General features: G+C 38.4%; 1 protein-coding gene across 2 annotated transcripts; it reads right to left on the bottom strand.

The window, feature by feature from the left end:
• Positions 1–2,301: 2,301 nt before the first annotated feature.
• On the bottom strand, positions 2,302–18,238 carry LOC102805047 (von Willebrand factor D and EGF domain-containing protein-like). Of its 2 annotated transcripts, none has more exons than XM_085492856.1 (15): positions 17,893–18,238; positions 17,283–17,482; positions 16,181–16,261; positions 15,182–15,535; positions 12,818–12,897; positions 12,334–12,397; positions 11,945–12,190; positions 9,868–10,088; positions 9,352–9,664; positions 9,053–9,211; positions 8,540–8,923; positions 8,080–8,334; positions 3,781–3,841; positions 3,470–3,560; positions 2,302–3,300 (listed from the first exon to the last, which is right to left on the bottom strand). In XM_085492856.1, the coding sequence occupies exons 1-15, from the start codon at positions 18,179–18,181 to the stop codon at positions 3,243–3,245; spliced, it is 2,856 nt and encodes a 951-aa protein (XP_085348982.1). In that variant the 5' UTR covers positions 18,182–18,238; the 3' UTR covers positions 2,302–3,242. The 2 variants fall into 2 exon arrangements, with proteins under 2 accessions (XP_085348982.1, XP_085348983.1); XM_085492857.1 differs by having other exon boundaries at positions 8,540–8,908.
• Between the last annotated feature and the right edge of the window lie 2,312 nt (positions 18,239–20,550).

Raw genomic sequence — 20,550 nt, 5'->3', positions numbered from 1 at the left:
AATCTGGCGATTCCAAGAATATATACTTTTCTGGGTCTATTTGTAGTCGTTTGGTCCCAATTAGAAGATGAAAACAAGTATGCAAATAATAGTCCCACTACCTTAAAGAAAAGCGGAGAAAAATTATTATTCGGATCTATTTACTAAGTATCATAATAATTCTGGTAAAACTTGGGAAATTATCAATGACTTACTTGGCTCCACTGAAAATATAAAACAAACTTTACTTAAAGAACTAAAAATTAATGTTGATAACACCGATAAAATACTATCAAATCCTACTGACATTGCAGAAGGCTTCAATAACTACTTTGTTAATATTGGACTCAACCTGGCCTCAAATATTACCAATCCCCCCCAACAATTTTGATCACTATCTTAATGACCCCAGTGTGAATTCCTTCTTTCTTGCACAAACAACTACTGCATTATTTGGAGAACGAGAAAATTCTTTACAAGCATCAATACGGGTTTCGTAATAAATTCAGCACTAAGCTTTCCCTAATCAATTTAATAAACACACCACTCCTTCAAATTGACGATGGCAAGCCATCTATCGAAATATTTATCGATCTTACAAAAGCTTTTGATACTATTAATCATACAATTTTGCTGAAAGAGATGGGTGAATATGGTATACGCGGGCTTCCAAATAAGTGGTTTAAAAGTTATCTAGAAGATAGATCACAATTCATTTTTTCAAATAGTGTTTCATCTGGGCAACTTCCTATATCATGTTGGGTACCACAAGGTTCAGTACTTGGCCCTACCTTATTTCTTTTGTACATTAATGACTTCCCAAACTCTACTAATTGTTTTTAACTTCAGACTCATTGCTGATGACTTGTTTCATTCTTTTTCACCAGGGGCAGATATTGATATGTGTATCATTAACAAACATTTAAACACTGTTGTACACTGGTGTGATGCAAATAAGGTGACAATCAATTGTTCAAAAACAAATTATATGATCATCAGTGGCAGGCGTATGTGTGTGACAGTAAGAGGTGTCCTGTCCATAAAAACAACGTAGTATACGAGACTGAATCAGCAACTTTTGTAGGGATAGAAGTTGATAAATATCTGACCCGGGATAACCACATTTCAAAAATCAATAACATTGTTAGGAAAAAGACGGGTATCCTCTTAAAATTAAGACATTATGTCCCACGGCATATTCTCCTTTTGTTATACAAAACGTTGATTCAGCCTCATATCACCTATGGATTAGAAGTTTGAGGTAGCACATACCCGTCACATTTTAAAGATATACATACCACATACAAAATGATAGCCAAAATTATAACGTGTTCCGACTTTATTGCGCATGTTCCATTAATTTTTAGTAGTCTCCAAATTCATTACTTTTAAGTTTTATGTATGATATTATTCATGAGAATCTCCCACAATCAATGTCAACATATAATTTGCAGTATTTACATCATAAATATAGAACACGACAAAGATGTCGAGATGATTTATTTGTACCTAGAATGAACACAGTATTTGCAATATCTTATTTAAGGGCCAAACTTTGGAACAACAGATTAATTTCTTTAAGGTCTAAACGAAAACTTATATTCAAAAATACTATACGTGAAAATGTTATGTCAGAGTATTTGGAATAGAATTAATATTTATTATAAATGTATGTGTATATATATTATTATTTTATACTTTATATTTTGGTGTGTGACTACCTACTATCAGTCTTAACGTAAGTCATTAAAGTCATTAAAGTCATGTCATGTCATGTCATGTCATGTCAGGGATCTGACTCGACTAGCTTTTAAGCTATTTCAGATTCCATTTTACCTAGACTGCATGTACAATTTTGGGTATTGTATGAAATATTTTCTAGGTAAATAAATTATTATTAATATTACATTAGAAACCATGCAATGTACGTATACATGAAAATATACGTTAGTTATACGTCTCAGTGGACATGGCGCAACCAGGAAATGATATGCTGGAATGCTGCACGCATGTCAGAGTAACTCTGCAGGTACGACACTGATTCCGATTATGTAGCACTCCATGCTGTGAACTACGATGTGCTATTAAATAAAACAAAAACGCGAACAAAGTGTATTCTTACTCGCATGTACCGACATTGCAGCAGATTCTTTTACCAAGTGTCAGGACTGACACGTGACCATATTTATGTGTTCAGCTCATCTGATCAGCAAGTATCTTGATTATGGCGTACAAGCCACGTGAAATCCTTCATCAACTCAAATCAACAAATTTAACTGAATTCAACATCAGATCTTGAAACAGCAATAGAAAACCGCTGCATTTCGATCACAAACTCCGTGTACTTTTATTAGTGTTTGGTAAAAAACTGAGTACAATATTTAGAATGCGTATATAAATCACTCCCCAAAACAGAATATACATCACATATATTGTCATGAATCAATTTATTAAAAAAACATCACCATAACAACGTAATTTACGTCAGGTATTCATGACACAGTGTGCGCATTTCTCAGTGGACTTCGTGTAATATAGTAGCCTGGATGCCAGGTCACAGTTCTGCTGGTTACGCTTTTTTCCACTACATTCTGTCTAGTGAGTGAGCAACCATTTTTACGGTGATGATTGCGTTTTCAGACTAGTAGTACATTGACCATACCATACAATAATACACCCTAGACGCAAAATGGCCGCTGAGAACACGTTGTGAGTGAGAGAGTCACGGGGCTTTATTCTCCTCAAATACTGTTTTATTGTTTATCATGCCCGTGTTCACTGTACCCATGATCTACGTAACCATGGCATTGTAACAATGGCCGTGATGACGTGTGAGAAAACGACACTGATTAAGGGACAAAAACAAGTCTCGTTCTCTCGCCCACACCGATATATCGGCGGCCATTTTCGAATAACATTTTGATTCACACATGATGTATATTCGAGGTGTAAACTACATATACCATTCTGCACACATTTTGGAACGGTTTCCAGGTTTTAAAATTAATTTGGAGTCATTAGTTTAAGTCCGGTTAATGTGAATGTTTTCAAAATAGCAGGAGATTTTCCGTCCATGTCATATTTGTTAATTACACCCGCAGGCAGTAATGTGAGGGGTTCAAATTATCCAATTATATAACACCACAAATGGTTCTGTGTAATAACATTTCTTTCGGTAGACTTATCACGAAAATCACGCTTCACGATTTTACTGGGTTACATTTATCTGGTATCTGGTCTCAGCATTTGAGAATGGTAACTATCTAATCGTTTTTTTCGGGAACCATACCAACTTCCACCGTTGATTTCTGTTTCCCCTTCCTACAGAATAACAAAATACATATTAATTAGCTTTCACATCAGTGTTTTGTTATATATTTCTCACTTTTTTTGTCTGTATGTTCTGTAAATTCCATCAGGAGATTATGAAGTAGTGATAATAGGCTCGATGTGATACTGTAACCATGGAAATCGTTTGTGAAATTCTTACTTCTTTAAGATGAGCACAATCGTGATGATGACAACAACGTCAACCACTACAGCTGCAATCACAATAACGACAATACTCCATGTGCTATGACCTAGAATATTTAAATGAAATTCTATGTACAAACACGATGTGTTTAAACAAGATAATTTGTAGACGATATTTGGTAGTCGTTGTAACTTTCACATGATCATTTGCATGGACGCTATCTGTCACGGCAACGCATTGATTGTTGCATGAGTCGATTAATACAATTCAAATTCAAATATACAATAATTATTATAATAATGATTTACATAATATATTACAAGTACCTGACTGACATTGTGCATCACTGAGGTCACAGCAATCCCCATCAATGATACAGATATTGGTCTAAGTGAGTAAACATATTAAATAGTGATAAGTATATGGTGTTATATGGTGTAAGATTTAATTTCCTTTGAACTTTGGTGTGAAATATAGCGTTCTTAATAGTGTAAAGTAAATATCCCACACGTTACATAATTAAGGGTGGTTGTCGTCGCGCCACACATGCGCGAGGTGTATGGGTCTCATATATGCAAAGACGGCGACTTTGACGAGTACAAACTGAGACGTTACCAAGCTTCAATTAAGTAATTTTTAAGTGATTGAAAGATATGGAAGGAGTCACCGGCTGTAATTATTGCAGGTAGCGCCCAGTTCAAACCTAATACTTGTGATTTCCATTAGAAGAGCGCATTGGATTGTGGGTAAATCAATGTTTATCAACACAAATGTCGCAAATGCGCAGCACGACGACTACCGCCCTTTAAGTAATGACCCCAAGATATACCACGACATATTAGTATATGCATGAGACGCACAGCGATCTCAGACCCAAAATCTGACCTGAATACAGCTTTGGTATAACGAAGGTTTTGTGAGAGCATGCCAAACAAGTTTTGTCGTTCTGAGGTAAGTTTGTTGGTGTAATAAGATCAGATACTCGCCTCGTTTTTATGACAGGACACGTACATGATATGCCTTGTCTCAACTTCGGCCAAATCAAGGATTGTGCACGCCGTCACTCTAATACAGTGATGGGTGTACACTCAGGCTCAGAATAAATATGCAGCTTTCGAAATTACCTTCATTTCTCCCCTAATTCATTTACCCCCCAGTGGAGAATTACAATACACATATCGTCGCCGAATTTGCGTTATCCCGTGGTCTTTGAAACAGATTGCAATTAACCTGGTGCAATTTTGCCCCACTACGGGACGCTGGTTGTTATTGGTGGCATAGATATTTGCCTGTGCCTCATAGTTTTTTTTGCATTTTTCATCCTTCATTCATTCATTCTTGGGGGCACAAGCCGTGGTGGCACTTTCCTGTGCCTACCCTCCGTTCCTATTCTTTTGGCCTCCTCCGAGTAAGTGTCCAAGCCTGGGCACAGTCTATGCCCCATAACTCGTTGAGAAACTTGTTCATCTGCCTCAGCCATAATGCTCCCGGTCAGCCCAGGCCATCTCCATCGACCAGGATTCCGTGCAGACAGAATTTGGCTGGCAGGGTCATTCCCTGGGAAGTGAGCAGCATGCCCGAAGAACGCAGCTGGCAGTCACGAAACAAGCAGGTGACTCTACCCAATGATTCACCACATGGAGGTTGTCACAAAGGTGTTTAGTCTTTGCTCCAGCCCTTAGTAAGTGTTCATGCCTCACAAGAATATAGTAAGGCTGAGAGCACAAGGGACTTGAAGACTAAGACCTTTACACCTCTACTCAGATATCGTGAACGCCACACATCTTTTTTCAACGATCATATTTTGCGACCTCAGCCTCACAGCTTGTAGAGCTGCTGATCACGCTGCTGAGGTAAACAAACAAATCAGTGACATCCACGTTCCCACCCTTTGTCGAGACGGACCCGACAGATTTTTCCAAGCTGTCCCTGAATCTTGGTCTTAACCCACAACACACAGTCCAAGCAGTTCGGCCTCCACATTCGTCAAGCACTCCCACTAGAGAATCAACCAACTCGACCAACAATGCAGCATCATCTGCAAAGTCAAAATCAGTTACCTTGACACTTCCAAATAGGACAACCAGTGCTTTCCATCACACCTCTCATAATCCAGTCCATACAAGTGTTGAAAAGCATAGGAGCCAGTGTGCATCCCTGTCTGACTTCTGCCTCGACAGAAAAATAGACAGACACACCACCAGCACACTTAACAGCACTCTCTGTTCCAGAATACAGAGAGGAGATCAGGTCCACTAGAGGGTTCTCCATAGGGCCTCTCTACACACAGAGTTGAAGACCTTGCCGAAATTAATATAGGTTACTAAGAACCCTCTATTGAATTCCCGCACCAGCTCAGAAGGCGCATATAGCGCCAAGATACGGTCAATGGTGGACTGCTTTGGAGTAAAGCCAGACTGCTCAGGGCGCTGATGGAGAAGCAGCTGTTGGCAGATATGGTTCAGAGTAATCCGCACAAAGATCTTACTGGGTACCAACAGAACCCTCACTCCTCTGTAATTGCTACAGTCCTGGGCATCAACCTTTCCCTTCCAGATACGGACAATTAGTCTCGTTCTCCAGTTAGTTGGGATGACACCAGTGGAGGGTCGGTCTGGAATAGCTCCTGATAGAATTCGCCCCAGTGAGACCTAACTACAGACTCATCCATCAGCACCCGTCCATCAGCCGCCTTCACTTCAGGACAGTTTTGATTGTTTCAACCGATTACTTAGGTAGAAGCTTTCTGACACTCTCAAGACAGTGGATTTGAAGTATGACCGGAGCTGATCTGTGTTGCCAAACACACTCAGCACATCCAGCTCCCGACCAAGACCTGCTGCATACTCACCAGCCACGACAGGGTCCCTCAACTGGTGGACATCCAAACGTGGCGCCAAAGTTGTTTTTCTAGGGACCCTGAAATGAAGCCTAAGAGCAGCAACAACAAGCCTATGATTGGTGCTGAATAACTGAGTGCTTCAGAACACTCGACAGCTCATGACCATTCTCCATCTCCCATCTACAAGAACACAGTCGATCTCCTTCCTTGTGACGCCATCATAGGAATACCATCACCAGTGTCTAAGGTTGGGTCTCTGAAACCAGGAACCTGCTATTCACAACCCCTGACTCCTTGCAAAGTCTAGAAGTTGGGAAGCACTTTCGTCCTGGGTTCCAGACTCATGGGGGCCGACACATGCCTCATAACCATCCTTAATAGTACCAGTGGTAGCATTAACTGGCATCTCTCTCAGGGATGGCATCAACCACCGAATTGAGTTGGGCATAGAACGCTTTCTTCACTAAAATGTCACTACTCCCAGTTGTAGCAAACACAGCAGATAGTACACCAACAGTGTAGGTGATGCATAGCAGCATCATACGCTCATTGACAGGTGTGACCTGCGATATCATTGGGCTCAGTCTATCAGAGATAGCATAAGCAACACCCTCGGTGTGCCTACCAACAGTACGACCAGACTAGAAATAGGTGTAACCACCTACTCTGATCTCACCGTACCCGGTCTGCGCACCTTGGACAATGCTGCCATGCTTATACCGAGTCAACCAAGCTGCAATGACATCGCAGGCAAGTGAAAATCCTCTCGAAGTGATAGCACATTCCATACTCCAAGCCAGACATCCCACCTCAGATTCAGCCAAGGCCTTCAATCCCTCAATCTCATCTAGTTGGTCCCCAGTTAAACTTAAAAATCGTAATTCTTTGTTAGAGGTTCGCAATTCATTTCAAAGTCACAACACGGAGGACAAGACATGTTTTACCAGCGAACATGGCGTTTGCTTAGGTTTGTGTGTGTCGAACGATGATCACCCAACGACCGATGCTCACAACTTGAATCCCGCCAATAACAAATATTAACAATATTATGATTATAGAATTTTTCAGATATTTTCAATTTTTTCCAATATTCTTTCTAAATTCAAGCACTATATTTCCTAAAAATCAAATACTACCAATTTTATGTATTTCCGCATTGAACCTTCAGTCAATTCACGTTCCAGGGCCACTTTGTTTAGCGTATCTGTGCATTATCAGCCAATATACCCTTAATTGCATCTGCAAATTTTGTGTTTGGACCAATCAAATCAATCAATCATTCATTATTTCTTCATTCATTCATGATTCCTTCATTTATTCATTCATTCACTACTTTTGCAGTCAGAATTAAAAACTATATCATCGTCACACAGCGTCGTGTTTCATATGATTCTTATGTGACATATTTCAACACATGCTGTTAAAAGAATAAATACGATGCTTACTCCTAATACCTAGTCAACACCTTTTGACATAAAAGTGAAAATCAATAATTCAATAATATTACATATAATTACATAATAAACTAATTTATCATGGCTATGAATTATATATTATTATCTATTATTAGTAGACTGAATTCATCCACTTTGTGTTATCACTGATTGGCTGCTTTCATGACTTCAGTACTTCGCAATGGGAACTGACATGCATCAACTGACTCGTACATATGCCCCGTACACAATATATAATAGGTAAATGTTGTGATATTCACGTCAAATATCGTCATTTTAGACATGATTCACATATACGATACAAACTACTCCAACAAAACTCATCTCACCTTCCGTCTGCAAAATCCATCTGTTCCGTTACAGACATCGCAATTTTCATTGTAAATAATAACAAGAATCTGTGGACTTTCATTCGTGCCATCATTACTGACAGATATCAACGCACCAATCGGTTCAACTGGATCCGCATCTCGTCGTCGTCTTCGAGAAAGTTGATCAACTGGACATTGGATTTCTTCATATGTCTTAAAAACACTATCCTCCTTACTGGTTACGTCTTCAATTGTAAAACCCGTTTCCGATATCTTCAATAAGTTATAGAAAACGAGTAATTCATAAACTATTTTCATCCAAATTAAAACGAATAACAAAAAAGTAAACAAAAAGAAAAGTTAAATTAAACACATGGCTTGTCCGGAAAACAATATTTAAATATAACATACATCTATCATATATTCGATATTGTTAATTTAAATAAACCTTATGTATTTGTCAACATTTATGTTATACCTTAATACGTGTCACGTGACAGGTCATTGCCTCCACGAATTTATCACCAAAAATCGAGACATGGGAACAACTTTCAAAACTTGTACTACAAAGGCCATTCTTATGTCCACGATAGACATCCGGGGCTTCACTGAGCGTAACTGAGCAGTCTGTCCCTCCATACCCATCATTGCATACACATACACCGTCTGTGCAGTCGCCTTTCCCGTTACAGTCGGCTGGGCACAGGGCTCCGATAATAGCCACAGGGGGCGCTATAACACCATTGTCATTTGCCAGCCAGTGTGTTGTATCTTTGCTCACGATTTCTTCACACTGGTCTCTAAATAGTGCACTTGAGGACTGCGCTGTGTTCAAGTCATCCAATACCTTCATAAATTGGAACTAGCATATATTAATGAGTTCTGGTAAATATGATACAAAAACAGCTATGATTATTATTATAGTAATCACGCAATACATATATATTAATAAATGCAATTATGGGTAATATTTTGATTTCAATTTACTCACCTGAATATCGAGAACACAGTTCTCAATAATTATTTCAGTCTCATTCTGGAATAAGACACCTTCACATGCCTTAGCCGTCGCTGACCCTAGCACTAAGTCGTTACAATATTCGATGGCAAACTGTTCCGTTATTCCAGAAGGTGTTGGCCATTCAGGTATCTACATGTGAAATAATCTTTTCTTATAAGTCAAATACACATTCTACTGTCTATGTTAGAATCTTTCACTTATAATACGAAACAATATTTGTGTCACAAATGATTTCAAGTTCAAGATTGCGTCAAAGTACCGAAACCAACCTTTGGTTCGAAATCCTCATCATATGTGAACAATAAATCGTCGTCAATCTCTGTGTGACGTTTGCGTTTATTCGTGCCTTCATTGTTACTGTCACTATGTAAATACTCATCTGTTATGTCACAGTATCTGGCATTACATGTGTTAGGTACAATATTAGGTTTACTGGGGCGCCCATTATCTTTACCATACTGACACTGAGCATCAACACTACCCCCTTCGGCATTACACGAGCAATACACCTGTGTTGAGTTCTTGCTTTCTGTTTCCGAGTCATCAATTTCACCATAGAATAGATTGTTTCCCCTTGGGGTTCTGTGGGATAAATACAAGACACTGTCTTTATAGTTGTGTGTTATTGGAGTGTGCAGTACAGTGCAGTCTATTATAGGAAGGTTATGGAAAGGGAAGAAAAGTAAAGCGAGTCGAAGGAAAGGAAATAGAAGGGAAGTGAAGAGACACAGTGCATTGTATCACTGTATAATGTACTATCATTAATCAACATCAAGTGCACTTACCTCCATGTATCAGAAAACTCGTGTGCGTTTGATCTCGCGGGTAGATATTCTCTATTTGCTGAATTGAAAGGTCCTTTGAGAAAGTCATTGTCGTAATTTCCATCGTAGCTACCACATAGTCCACCATTGAGCCAACCATAGTCATCGGATGCAGGGGAAAGGCATATATTAATATAGTAGCCTCCACTAGCCTCGACAAATGCACCGTTTGGGAAATGTACCTGAGAGGAAAATGACTGAGTGTTATAAATCAGGCGTCTCCATCATCACGTAGCCATCGACTATGAAAACTCACAATTAGATAAGAAAAAAAATGTAAATAAAATCGAAAATCAAAATGAACCTTGATTATATTCATGCTTGTTCTCGTAACAACTATTGCAATCAAGCATTTGGTTTGTCCAATTATGGAAAAATAAACGTCACTGATAATGATATTACTTTGAATTGTCTGGGTTTGATCTATACAGAGTGCTCGTAAGTCGGAACTCACCAAAATGGGACAGCAAGAATTATACATTGTTGCCGGAAATATGGAACAGTTTAGTATGATTACTATTATTGTATCGCTTGATTATGCTACGGTGCACATTGTTATCACATTATATCGCAATACATGCGAACGTGAGAGGCAACATCACATGTACCTTTGTTGACCAATCACAGTGATATATACTCTTATCAAACCTTCTTGATCAAGTTTCCCTCTAAGTTAAAAATCCCCGTAATGTATTTCAGTCTTCTAGGTTTGTTCACATGTGTTTGAATAAACTCGCTCCAGTTAGTTTGCTCTACAACTAACACATGTATGTGTCATGTGTGTATGTGTATAGAAGTAGAAGTGGGGCCAGTGGCCCGGGTACACACCAACAAAGTTGAACCTTTAATTGTACAACTGGAGACTCACACATGGGGACTCACAATGTTTCATAATTTATATTAATATTTAATCGAATTTAAGTAAAGTTTGTGAAGCTTCGTTTAGTGAAGGGGGAAAGTATGGTTTAATTTATATTAATATTAATATAATAGTATCATACCTTCCAACGTTACTAAACCTAAGCTTCGCAAACATTTCCATGTTCAGTCACGGGATACTCAAATTGTATTTATTTAAACCTAATTAAAACGCAATTCTACGTTGTATTGCATTGTAATTGAGTTTAATTAAACTCAAATTAAAACGCAACCCTATATAGGAACGCGTTCCAATTGAGTTCATATCGCAACTATATTAAAAGTTAATCCAATGTGTGGCATTACAACTACGATAAGACCTGTATGTGTGTATGTGTATGGTTTAAAACGAATAATACGCTTAAATATACGAATTTACATACAAGGTAGTCTCGAACTATACGAATATTCTATAATTGAAATTAAGTTCATTCAGAATATTATCACCATGTTCTCATATACAAATAGTCGTATTAACATATATTTCAACACAGTGCTACCAAATCCGTGTCAACTCAGTTTAAAGAAAGAAAGGTCGTTAATCCCAGTGTTAAGTCGTTAAATGTATTAACAAACAAATCCTAAAATGATGAACACAATTTTAATATGACTTTTTTGTGTTTACTGTTTTGATTTTTAATATTGAGTTGAGATGTAGTTTATGTGATGATAATATTACAGAGTCGTCCGATTTGAAATATGTACTGACTAACTTAAAGGGCGGCAGTCGTCGTGCCGCGTCCTGTTCGATATGGGACTCATAGCGGCGTATACAACGCGTGTAAAATACATTGTTTATTTATATGAAATTCGAACACGCGCTGCGCGACGACCACCGCGCTTTAGCAGTCTACGAAGGATAAATAACAAAAATAAATATAATGACAGTTTTTTAAGGGAGGAATTCTACTATATGTTTGAAGAAATCTCCGATTCCAATTGTGCATAATACATGTACAGTGGTAGTAGGATTGTATCTGTTCAATGCAAAAGCACCCAGCCCTGATCACTCGACCCGGTGTAGGGATTGCACACAAAGTGAACGTTTGTGTTGACTAAACAAAAACAAAACGGTCAAGCTATATATTTTGTCCCTGATTACATGTGTTATGCTACTCACTTGGTAATTATATCCACTGTTTGTTCTCACTAATCTGAATCCCTGCGTCATATCACCATTTTGTATTATCTTAATCTTTAACTTGCTATACGTACGGTGGTAGAAGACTCTTTCGCCATTCCGGTAGTATACAACTTCTTCCGCTTGCACTTTGCACCGATCTACGATAATGACGTCATCGTCGGCTCTGGCGACCAATCCACAATTACAGGCTACACTTCCACACTGTGTCAGACGTGTCTGGATCTTAACAAAAAAATAAACGATGTTTAATCACGGTAACTAGAAATCGTGGTTTAATGGAAGCCAAGGAATGGAGCCTGAACACAATTATAGTGATTTAAATAATAAACAGGAGCGCATGCGCACTGAAAGTGCGTAGTTCTTACCTCGTATGGCAGAAATTCGTGTCGGTAGTACACATATTCTCCTGGCTTGTAAACATCAAAATACCTGAAATAAAAATTTTTCAAGATGAAATTGTCCAAATAAATTTGACTCTAATTAGCTACCCATAGCAACGGGTGATCCAGACGCCATAGACATGATAATAAACCATATCAAGCACCAAAATAGTTTTGAAACACCATCACAATAGTTTCCACAACGGGCTTAATGAGCCAACACAATAATGTCCATGTTATTGTGTTAGTGTTCGAGTGCACATTGGTAACCTTTGTGCTCATACATATGGTATGGTATCAGATTTGTTAATTACATTTTGTTAAATAGAAGCATGAAAAATTATCAGCATATTAATTTAGGTTTGAAATATTGTGTTTTCAGTTCTGTGCATCTTGATTTTTTTCAGTTTAATTAAACGTTTTCATTCATTCATTCATTCATTCATTCATTCATTCACTTTATACTTACGTGCCATCAAATGTGGAGTAATGAGGGTCTCCATTGCCACAACATTTTCTGCTACTTCGGTCACGGTCATATGTCCTTATCTAGTGGAATATATTAATATATTTTTTTCGTCTTTCACTACAGGAACTGCAGAGTGCATCATAACATCATATGTCACAGACAGTAGCATAAAACCGTAGCTTAGTTGCTGAACGCATGTTTATACCGGCGCTCAGTTTTATTCAAGTCAAATATTTGATTATGAATGACAGAAACGCCATGATACCCAAGAACCCAGAGCATGCGCGAGAATCTACTATAAGGTCTACGCTCCAATCACTAAATAATTACCCGTCCAAAATATAAACCCACTGTGACGTCACACACGTCATTTACATTTTGATTTTCAGTCGCAGTTAAAAGTAACAACTATTGTTGTTGTTTTTGTAATACATGTATTTGGTACAACTGGAAACATCGTAGCGCTGCCACTTATTGTGCGTGCTGACTGCAGCAAAAGTTTGTCATGTATGCGTATTGCATCGATTGTGTCCGCACCAAATAATATGTGTTTGATGATTTACATACTTTGTATTTGTAACTGAAAAATGTCTTGTATATATGAGGTGGGTGCAATTGATACCTGATGCAATAGAGACAAGAAATGACTAGTATTATAACAAAAATACAAAGCTAGTTTCAACATGCATGCAGCAGACACGCTTACGAGGGGCGTTCAATAAGTAATGGCCTGACCCATTTCCCATAGCAGGAGATTAATGAAACTTGGCACAGTTATTAGTCTTTCTCTACATAGGAACCACCCAGAGTTATACATTTCTCCCATCGTTTGATGTAACTCTGGACACCGTTTTGTAGAACACCCCAGGTTGGTCCTCCAACCACGTTGTAACTTCAGAAATCAAGGCTGCATCATCTGGGAAACGTTTTCCTTTCAAAAACAACTTCATGGCTGGGAAGAGATGAAAGTCAGAGGTTGCAAGGTCAGGAAAGTAAGGGGGATGGAAGAGGATTTCATAGCCACACACCCGTGCTTCTGATCAGGGATATGCGAGTTGTGTACTGGAGCGTTGTCCTGCAGGAGGAGGATACCTTTGCTGATCTTTCCTTCGACTGTATTGACTGGGATTTGATCTCTGGATCAAAGTGATGGACCCAAGTTTCATCCTGTGAAATCAGTCTTTTGAAAAACTTTGACTCATCTTCTTGGCACATCTCCAATTTCATTCTCGAGCACTTGACGCATTTTTGCTTCTGGAAAGATGTGAGCAGCCAGAGAATCCATCTGGCAGACACATTATGCATATGCAAATGGTAGTTTCCTCAGATCCTGTACTAATCATGGGCTATTTGGCGAACAGTAATGCGTCCATCTTCGAAAATGGCTGTCTCAACTCGATGGACAGATGCCTCATCAATGGCAGAAGTTGTGTACCGGAGCGTTGTCCTGCAGGAGGAGGATACCTTTGCTGATCTTGCCGTGCCGTGGTACCCTTTGCCAGGAAATCTGTCATCACTACTCCGTCCTGGTTTCAGAAGACTGTGAGCATGACCTTGCCAGTGCTGGGCTGCACCCTTGCCTTCTTTGGAGGTGGTGAGTTCAAGTGCTTCCACTGCATTGTCTGGGCTTTGGTCTCTGGATCAAAGCGATGGACCCAAGTTTCATCCTGTGTACCGGTAATCAGTCTTTTGAAAAACTTTGACTCATCTTCTTGGCACATCTCCAAATTCACCCTCGAGCACTTGACGCATTCTTGCTTCTGGAAAGATGTGAGCAACCAGGGAATCCATCTGGCAGACACCTTATGCATATGCAAATGGTCATGAATGATAGTTTACATAGATCCTGTACTAATCTTGGGCTATTTGGCAAACAGAAATGCGTCGATCTTCCAAAATGGCTGCCTCAACTCGATGGACAGATGCCTCATCACTGGCAGAAGAGGGACGACTAGGTATGGGAGCTGTTGCCACAGACTTCCGGCCATGTTTGAATTCACGATGCCAGCGTTTTACAAGGTCATATGATGGGGCGTCATCACCATAAGTTTCTTTCATTTCATCAAAAGTCTCCTTTGGTGTGTGCACTCAACTGGTTCCATTTCACACCTGACTCAGTTCAAACACAATTAGTTCAGAGCTGTTTTTGCAACATGACCTATAGAGATGTAAATCATTACACATGCAAAATTTCTTCTAGATCAGACAAGTGGAAGTGGGTCAGGGGCATTACTTATTGAACGCCCCTTCGTATCATGTCCATGGTTGTATTTCTATTTACACCTGTTAGCATTAATAGACAGTTGCCACACCTCTGTATTACTTCCCGTGGCACTTTGCCTAGGTCTTTAAGGTGATACCTACTGTTATCGTGTCTGTAATTGCGTAACCATTCCACAATTTCGAATTTGTCGTCTCTATCGGGAGAAAGCTCAAATAAACCTCACCATCTCCGTCACTAAAAAAATCCCTCGTGGCTTTCACCCTAACTGTTACGGGTCCGTCAGCGTTGTCCGTTGTTAGTATCGCTGCACACTGGTCTTGTATTACCGCATCAACGTAGCTTCCAAAATCAGTTCGTTTACTCACAGTGATGGGTATCTCCACTTGACATGGTGCGTTATTGTTGTTAAACGAATCACACATGAATGGTATGGTTAACTCTAGATTAAAGGATGTCGGTCCGTCATTTTCATACACATCTACAGAGTCCGGGACCTGATATAATGAAAGCATTATATTTTGATTCGTGAATTCCTGATATATAAGTAGTAATAAGTGAAGCATCACCTAAATCTACCCACAATGTTTTCATTCTACATCTTACTAAAATCGTATTATTTTTCGTAAAATAAAAATGTTTTAGCTGGACACACAGCAGTATTCGTTTGTTTTAATTTTGCGTTTCTTTTATTATTTGTACATATAGGTAGTTTTGCAATGTTTCATCGAACTGATATGCTTTCTGTCAAAACACCATTAATATTTTTATTTCACGATAAACTACACTCTACCAAGATAAAATATCAAACACAAAATTATCCCTATTGTCTCTTTAAAACTTGAATAGTTTCTAATGAGAAGCTCTCCAAAGTTCAAAGTTCACCACAATTTTTAACAAAATGGCCGCCGTTTTGGACTAAAATACCCGTCCCCCAATAAAAACAAGTCTGTAGACTCATTATTTTGTTCCACGTCCAAAACATGATATTATCGGTAGAATCACGAACTATTAAAAAACTTGGACCAACAAAAAAATTATGTTTAATTGGTTCACCGCCGGCCATTTTTTCACAAAGTATGAAATAATTTTGCTAAATGAAACAATAAAACAGTTTATTAATAGTGTATAATTTGTAATACCGTGATGCCAGCAAAGAAATCTGAACTATTTCTTCGTCCTATGTTAATACCATTTTCTATTACTCCAGCTTCGCAGCGAATCTATTTACAGACAGAATAACAAATTAATATTGTTCATTTATTCTATTATTGAAAAGTATACCTTAGATTAGGTCGACATATACAACATGTTGAGTTACTAAAGTTAAATTGAAGAAAACATCATAGCGAAGGGGTTTATTAATTAATTCTGTACTAGACAGACATTTAATAACAATTAATAGGGGAGAAATTGGTTTACTTAAATTGAGCCAATTTACTGAGCAGACTTTTCGTCAACATCTGTTTCATGTTTGTTGACTAACTTCATTGTTCCAGCACTGAAACAGCTGACAATGGTATGCTTGGGAGACAAACATACGCAATTATAAATTGAAAGCAAAGAATATACTCGGGCAAAACTTCATAATACTAATACTAATACTAATACTAATAATAATAATAATAATAATAATAATAATAATAATAATAATAATAATAATAATAATAATAATAACATAACATAACAATTAGTTATGGTAGCGTTCGGTTTGCTGGAATTGAGCCAGTTGACAGAGCAGACATCTAACGATTTATGACTTGTTGTTAGCCAATGTACCCCCTGTACCTTAGTCTATTGTTCCAGCACTCAAATACCAGACAATCGTCATCACAATAAATGAACGTGCTGTAACCATGGCTAACCAACTTTATATTTACTATCAAGTATCCCAAATTTGGAATAGCGCCAGTGAAACATACAAGTCATGCACCAGTAAACTGTGCTCTAATCTCTAAGATACCGTTGGGATAGTTATAAAATATCACACATGACCCGTAAAATACATGTCTGAGGAAACAGAATAAGAAGAATGTTATAAAGGATCTGTACCGAGTACCGAGATTTGTACAACAACAAGTCTTGTTTTTTGTTGTATGCAGAAATGTGCAAAACTTTATTGCCACTGCTATTCAGGACAACATTTGATTACATTCCCGTAATGGCAAGTATAAGTTCTTGGGGTGGCAGAATATGTTATTTTTCATTCGTTGTAAAATGCTAATATAATAGTAAACCAATTACCCGTGAGCCAAGTTTTCCCTCTAAATACGTCTGTGACATGGTAGATCTCACGGTAGATCCAACCACCTGTTCTTGAAATACTAAAGCGTCAGAGACGAACCAATCAAACTCCACGTGCACATCCGTGACATTGGCTTCATGAGTTAAGTTACAATGGAAGTTTATCTCCCTTCCGTCTACTGTATAACTTATGACAGCATCTTTAAAAAAAATATTAGGGTCAATGCAACTGCAAGCATATATACTATAATTTTGGTGTTGTGCGAAAAGGTAGGAAAAGCTGTTGTTCGAGAAAAGCGTTGTTATACCAAACAAGTTTATTGTCGTACGTGGACGTTTAAAACAATGTATCTGTTTGAGTTAAACGCCACCTCCCATGTGGCTACATATGTAACTTACCGCGGGCTAGAGAAGATTGTGGTTGATACGAGAATGCTCACAAGCATTTGACTGGCAATGTGCATGTTCATTCAGGAAAGCAACTCTCATAAGAGTCACCCAATGTAACCCTTTAAATAATGGAGGTATTATGGAGTATTTCTCAATAGAATAGATAACAATCAATGATCAGACATCATGGTTCTGTGTTAAAACGAATGTGTGTTATTACCTTCATCTGGAGGTGAACGGCAACATCCATCACCAGTATCGTGGCAAAGGCAATGATCGTAATAATAGTAGTAAGGATCTTCGCGAGTGCAAATGCTGCAGTACGGATATGTGATAATATCGTCTATGGTGCACTCATGGTCGAATTCATCGTGGTCGCGACAATCATCATCCATGTTTTCAGAATACATATAGTCACGATATATCTGGCAATTAGTTATCCAACATTTTGTCTCCACACTTCCAACTATACACACGCACAGAGACAACAAAAGCACGTATATTCGCATACTGCCTTCTCACCATCTAGTGTGGAGGGCACTGTACGTTACGTAATTATATACAGAACCCTCATGATGATGGATCGACCTGCTTTCCTGGCACACGACTTTTTAAGGTGAACAAGGGGTGTGCAGTTCTCCATCTCTCGCCTGACTGACGTTCATAGTACCACTGGGTGCAGACACTGCCATAAGTGAGCAGATATAGCCTTAATGTATCAGTTGTCCCGCGTAAACCACTACTATTTTTACACTATATTTACAGGCACTGGATCGACAGCTTTACGTACCCCTCCGAAAGGACGCCATTCTCCCAAATACGAATGTCACGAGTCTTACAAGTGGGCAGAATGTATTGTTTTGTTCTGCTGAGTGTGCAGTCAACCATGGGATTCGAACCCTACAATGTCCCTGAGGATTGGAAAGCACGCTACCCTTTTTGTCATATCAAGTATTTCACTCTCTCTTCGAATTGTATACGCTTACATGAACACTGCACTACAATATGCTACATAAAACGCCTACTGTAATCATGATTAATCTCTTATAGTTGTGTTCGCTCAGAGATCCTTGGGTGGGCTAAGAGATCAAAAAAGTATTAAAAAACGTACGTGAATGCTTATTAAGGGCAAGGAAAGGGCAAGTACTAGCTAATTTATAAATCTGACCTAGTCCTTAGCCTCGGTACTGCGCTAAGCAAATGATTAATCTAGGCACGAAAGATAGAATGTAAGGAGACAGGACGCTATTGTTCTGCCCTGTTCCATGATATCTCTTCAATTCAATGCGAATACGTGAATAAATAACATTCACTGAAAGGTCAATTCAGGTCAACTCGCAAGCAGTCAGAGTTTTAAGGAGCTCAATTCACATCAAAATCATACCAAAATCATAAAAATGACCAAATCACAGATCCTTGTAAAATATAGATATTCTCTCCAAATAACAAGTTTCCATGATCCTACTAGGGCCCTAGCTTCATATTTAACACATGAATATGACAAAACGAACTATTGCGTAAAAATCATGTTGTTTTTTCAACATCACACATCAATGCACATGTAATCACATGAGCTTATCGGAAAGTACCTGGCACAAAGCCCAACTTAGACCTTTCAATACTTCTGTCAGGAGACCGTGTTTTTATTCATTTTCAAACTGTAACAATTCTTCTACAGGAACGAAGCAGTGTATTGTCTATTCGCGTTGGAAAACAAATAAGTATTTTATTTCCGGTTGCAGGCCATGAGAATGACCTATGTATACTGCCTGTTTTCTCATGGAGTCGTGATTTTTTTTGCAGCTCTAAAGATCAGGAGTCAAACTTGTTTTGTTGAGTAAATAAGTGAAAGCAATGGCGGATTCAATTAAAAATGACAACAAGGCTTGAAACAAGAGATATAAATCAAGTTTAAAACTCATCCGCTCTCTTTACTTTTTACCTTCACATGGTCTAGACTACACACCCACTTACAAACACCACTGTATTTGTTGATTATTTGAAAAAAAGTATTATATTCATAACAATCCATTCATATTCACATAGGAGTCAATGAGCGCAGCTAAGGATTTTTTTCTCGGAGAAAATTGACTGACAATGACTCTTTACATAGTCCTTCTGAATTTGCATGTATTTATTATGTCTCTAATTGAGATATTATAACATCTTATTCACCGTTTTCTTAGTGTTTTGGGGGTAGAGCCGAATCCTTGAAAATCAATCAGTTATATTGAAAAAAGAACAAAAAAATGTGAACAAAAAGTTCTGGATACAATCATGTGTTTCAACAGAAAAAATCGTTTACGGCAAGGGTTCCTTGTCTGATACGTTTCTTACTGTAGATGCTTTAGCAATTTCCAGGTTTTTAATTTCGCTATTTTCTGGCCGTGAAAGCTTGTTTCTAAACAAATTAAAACTGACCATCGTTAATTCTTGTAGCTATACGCGACGGTGTACACGCTATTTTCTGCAATCCTGTGTAGTCAAAGTAGCACATGACACCTAGCCCAAGTTCCGTGTTGCTCAGAGTAGGTAGGTAGATTTTGTTATTTTTTTCCAGTGAATAATTTGTCAGTTTGGAACTGACAGGAACATACGGCAGTCAGCAAAGTACATGCAAACATATGAAGCATTAGTTTGTTTGACGACATTATTGCTTAATCGATAAGTGTCACAAGGTCGTTCTCGTTATTTCTTATCAGGATAGCATATTGGCCTGGGGTGGTGACCTGATGGCTGGATGGCTGAATTTAGTTGAAACCCTTTCACATCACCAATTTATTCTAGATTAAAGAATGTGTCAGTGATTCCGCCGTTTTTATAGGGATTAATTCTTCAGATCCATTTTAGCATCCAGAATGCGGCGAAGAGCCCGAGG

Source organism: Saccoglossus kowalevskii, chromosome 18 (assembly GCF_978046115.1).
Source record: "Saccoglossus kowalevskii chromosome 18, keSacKowa6.1, whole genome shotgun sequence".
Taxonomy (NCBI): domain Eukaryota; kingdom Metazoa; phylum Hemichordata; class Enteropneusta; family Harrimaniidae; genus Saccoglossus; species Saccoglossus kowalevskii.
This window is presented reverse-complemented; position numbering and strand designations above follow the sequence as displayed.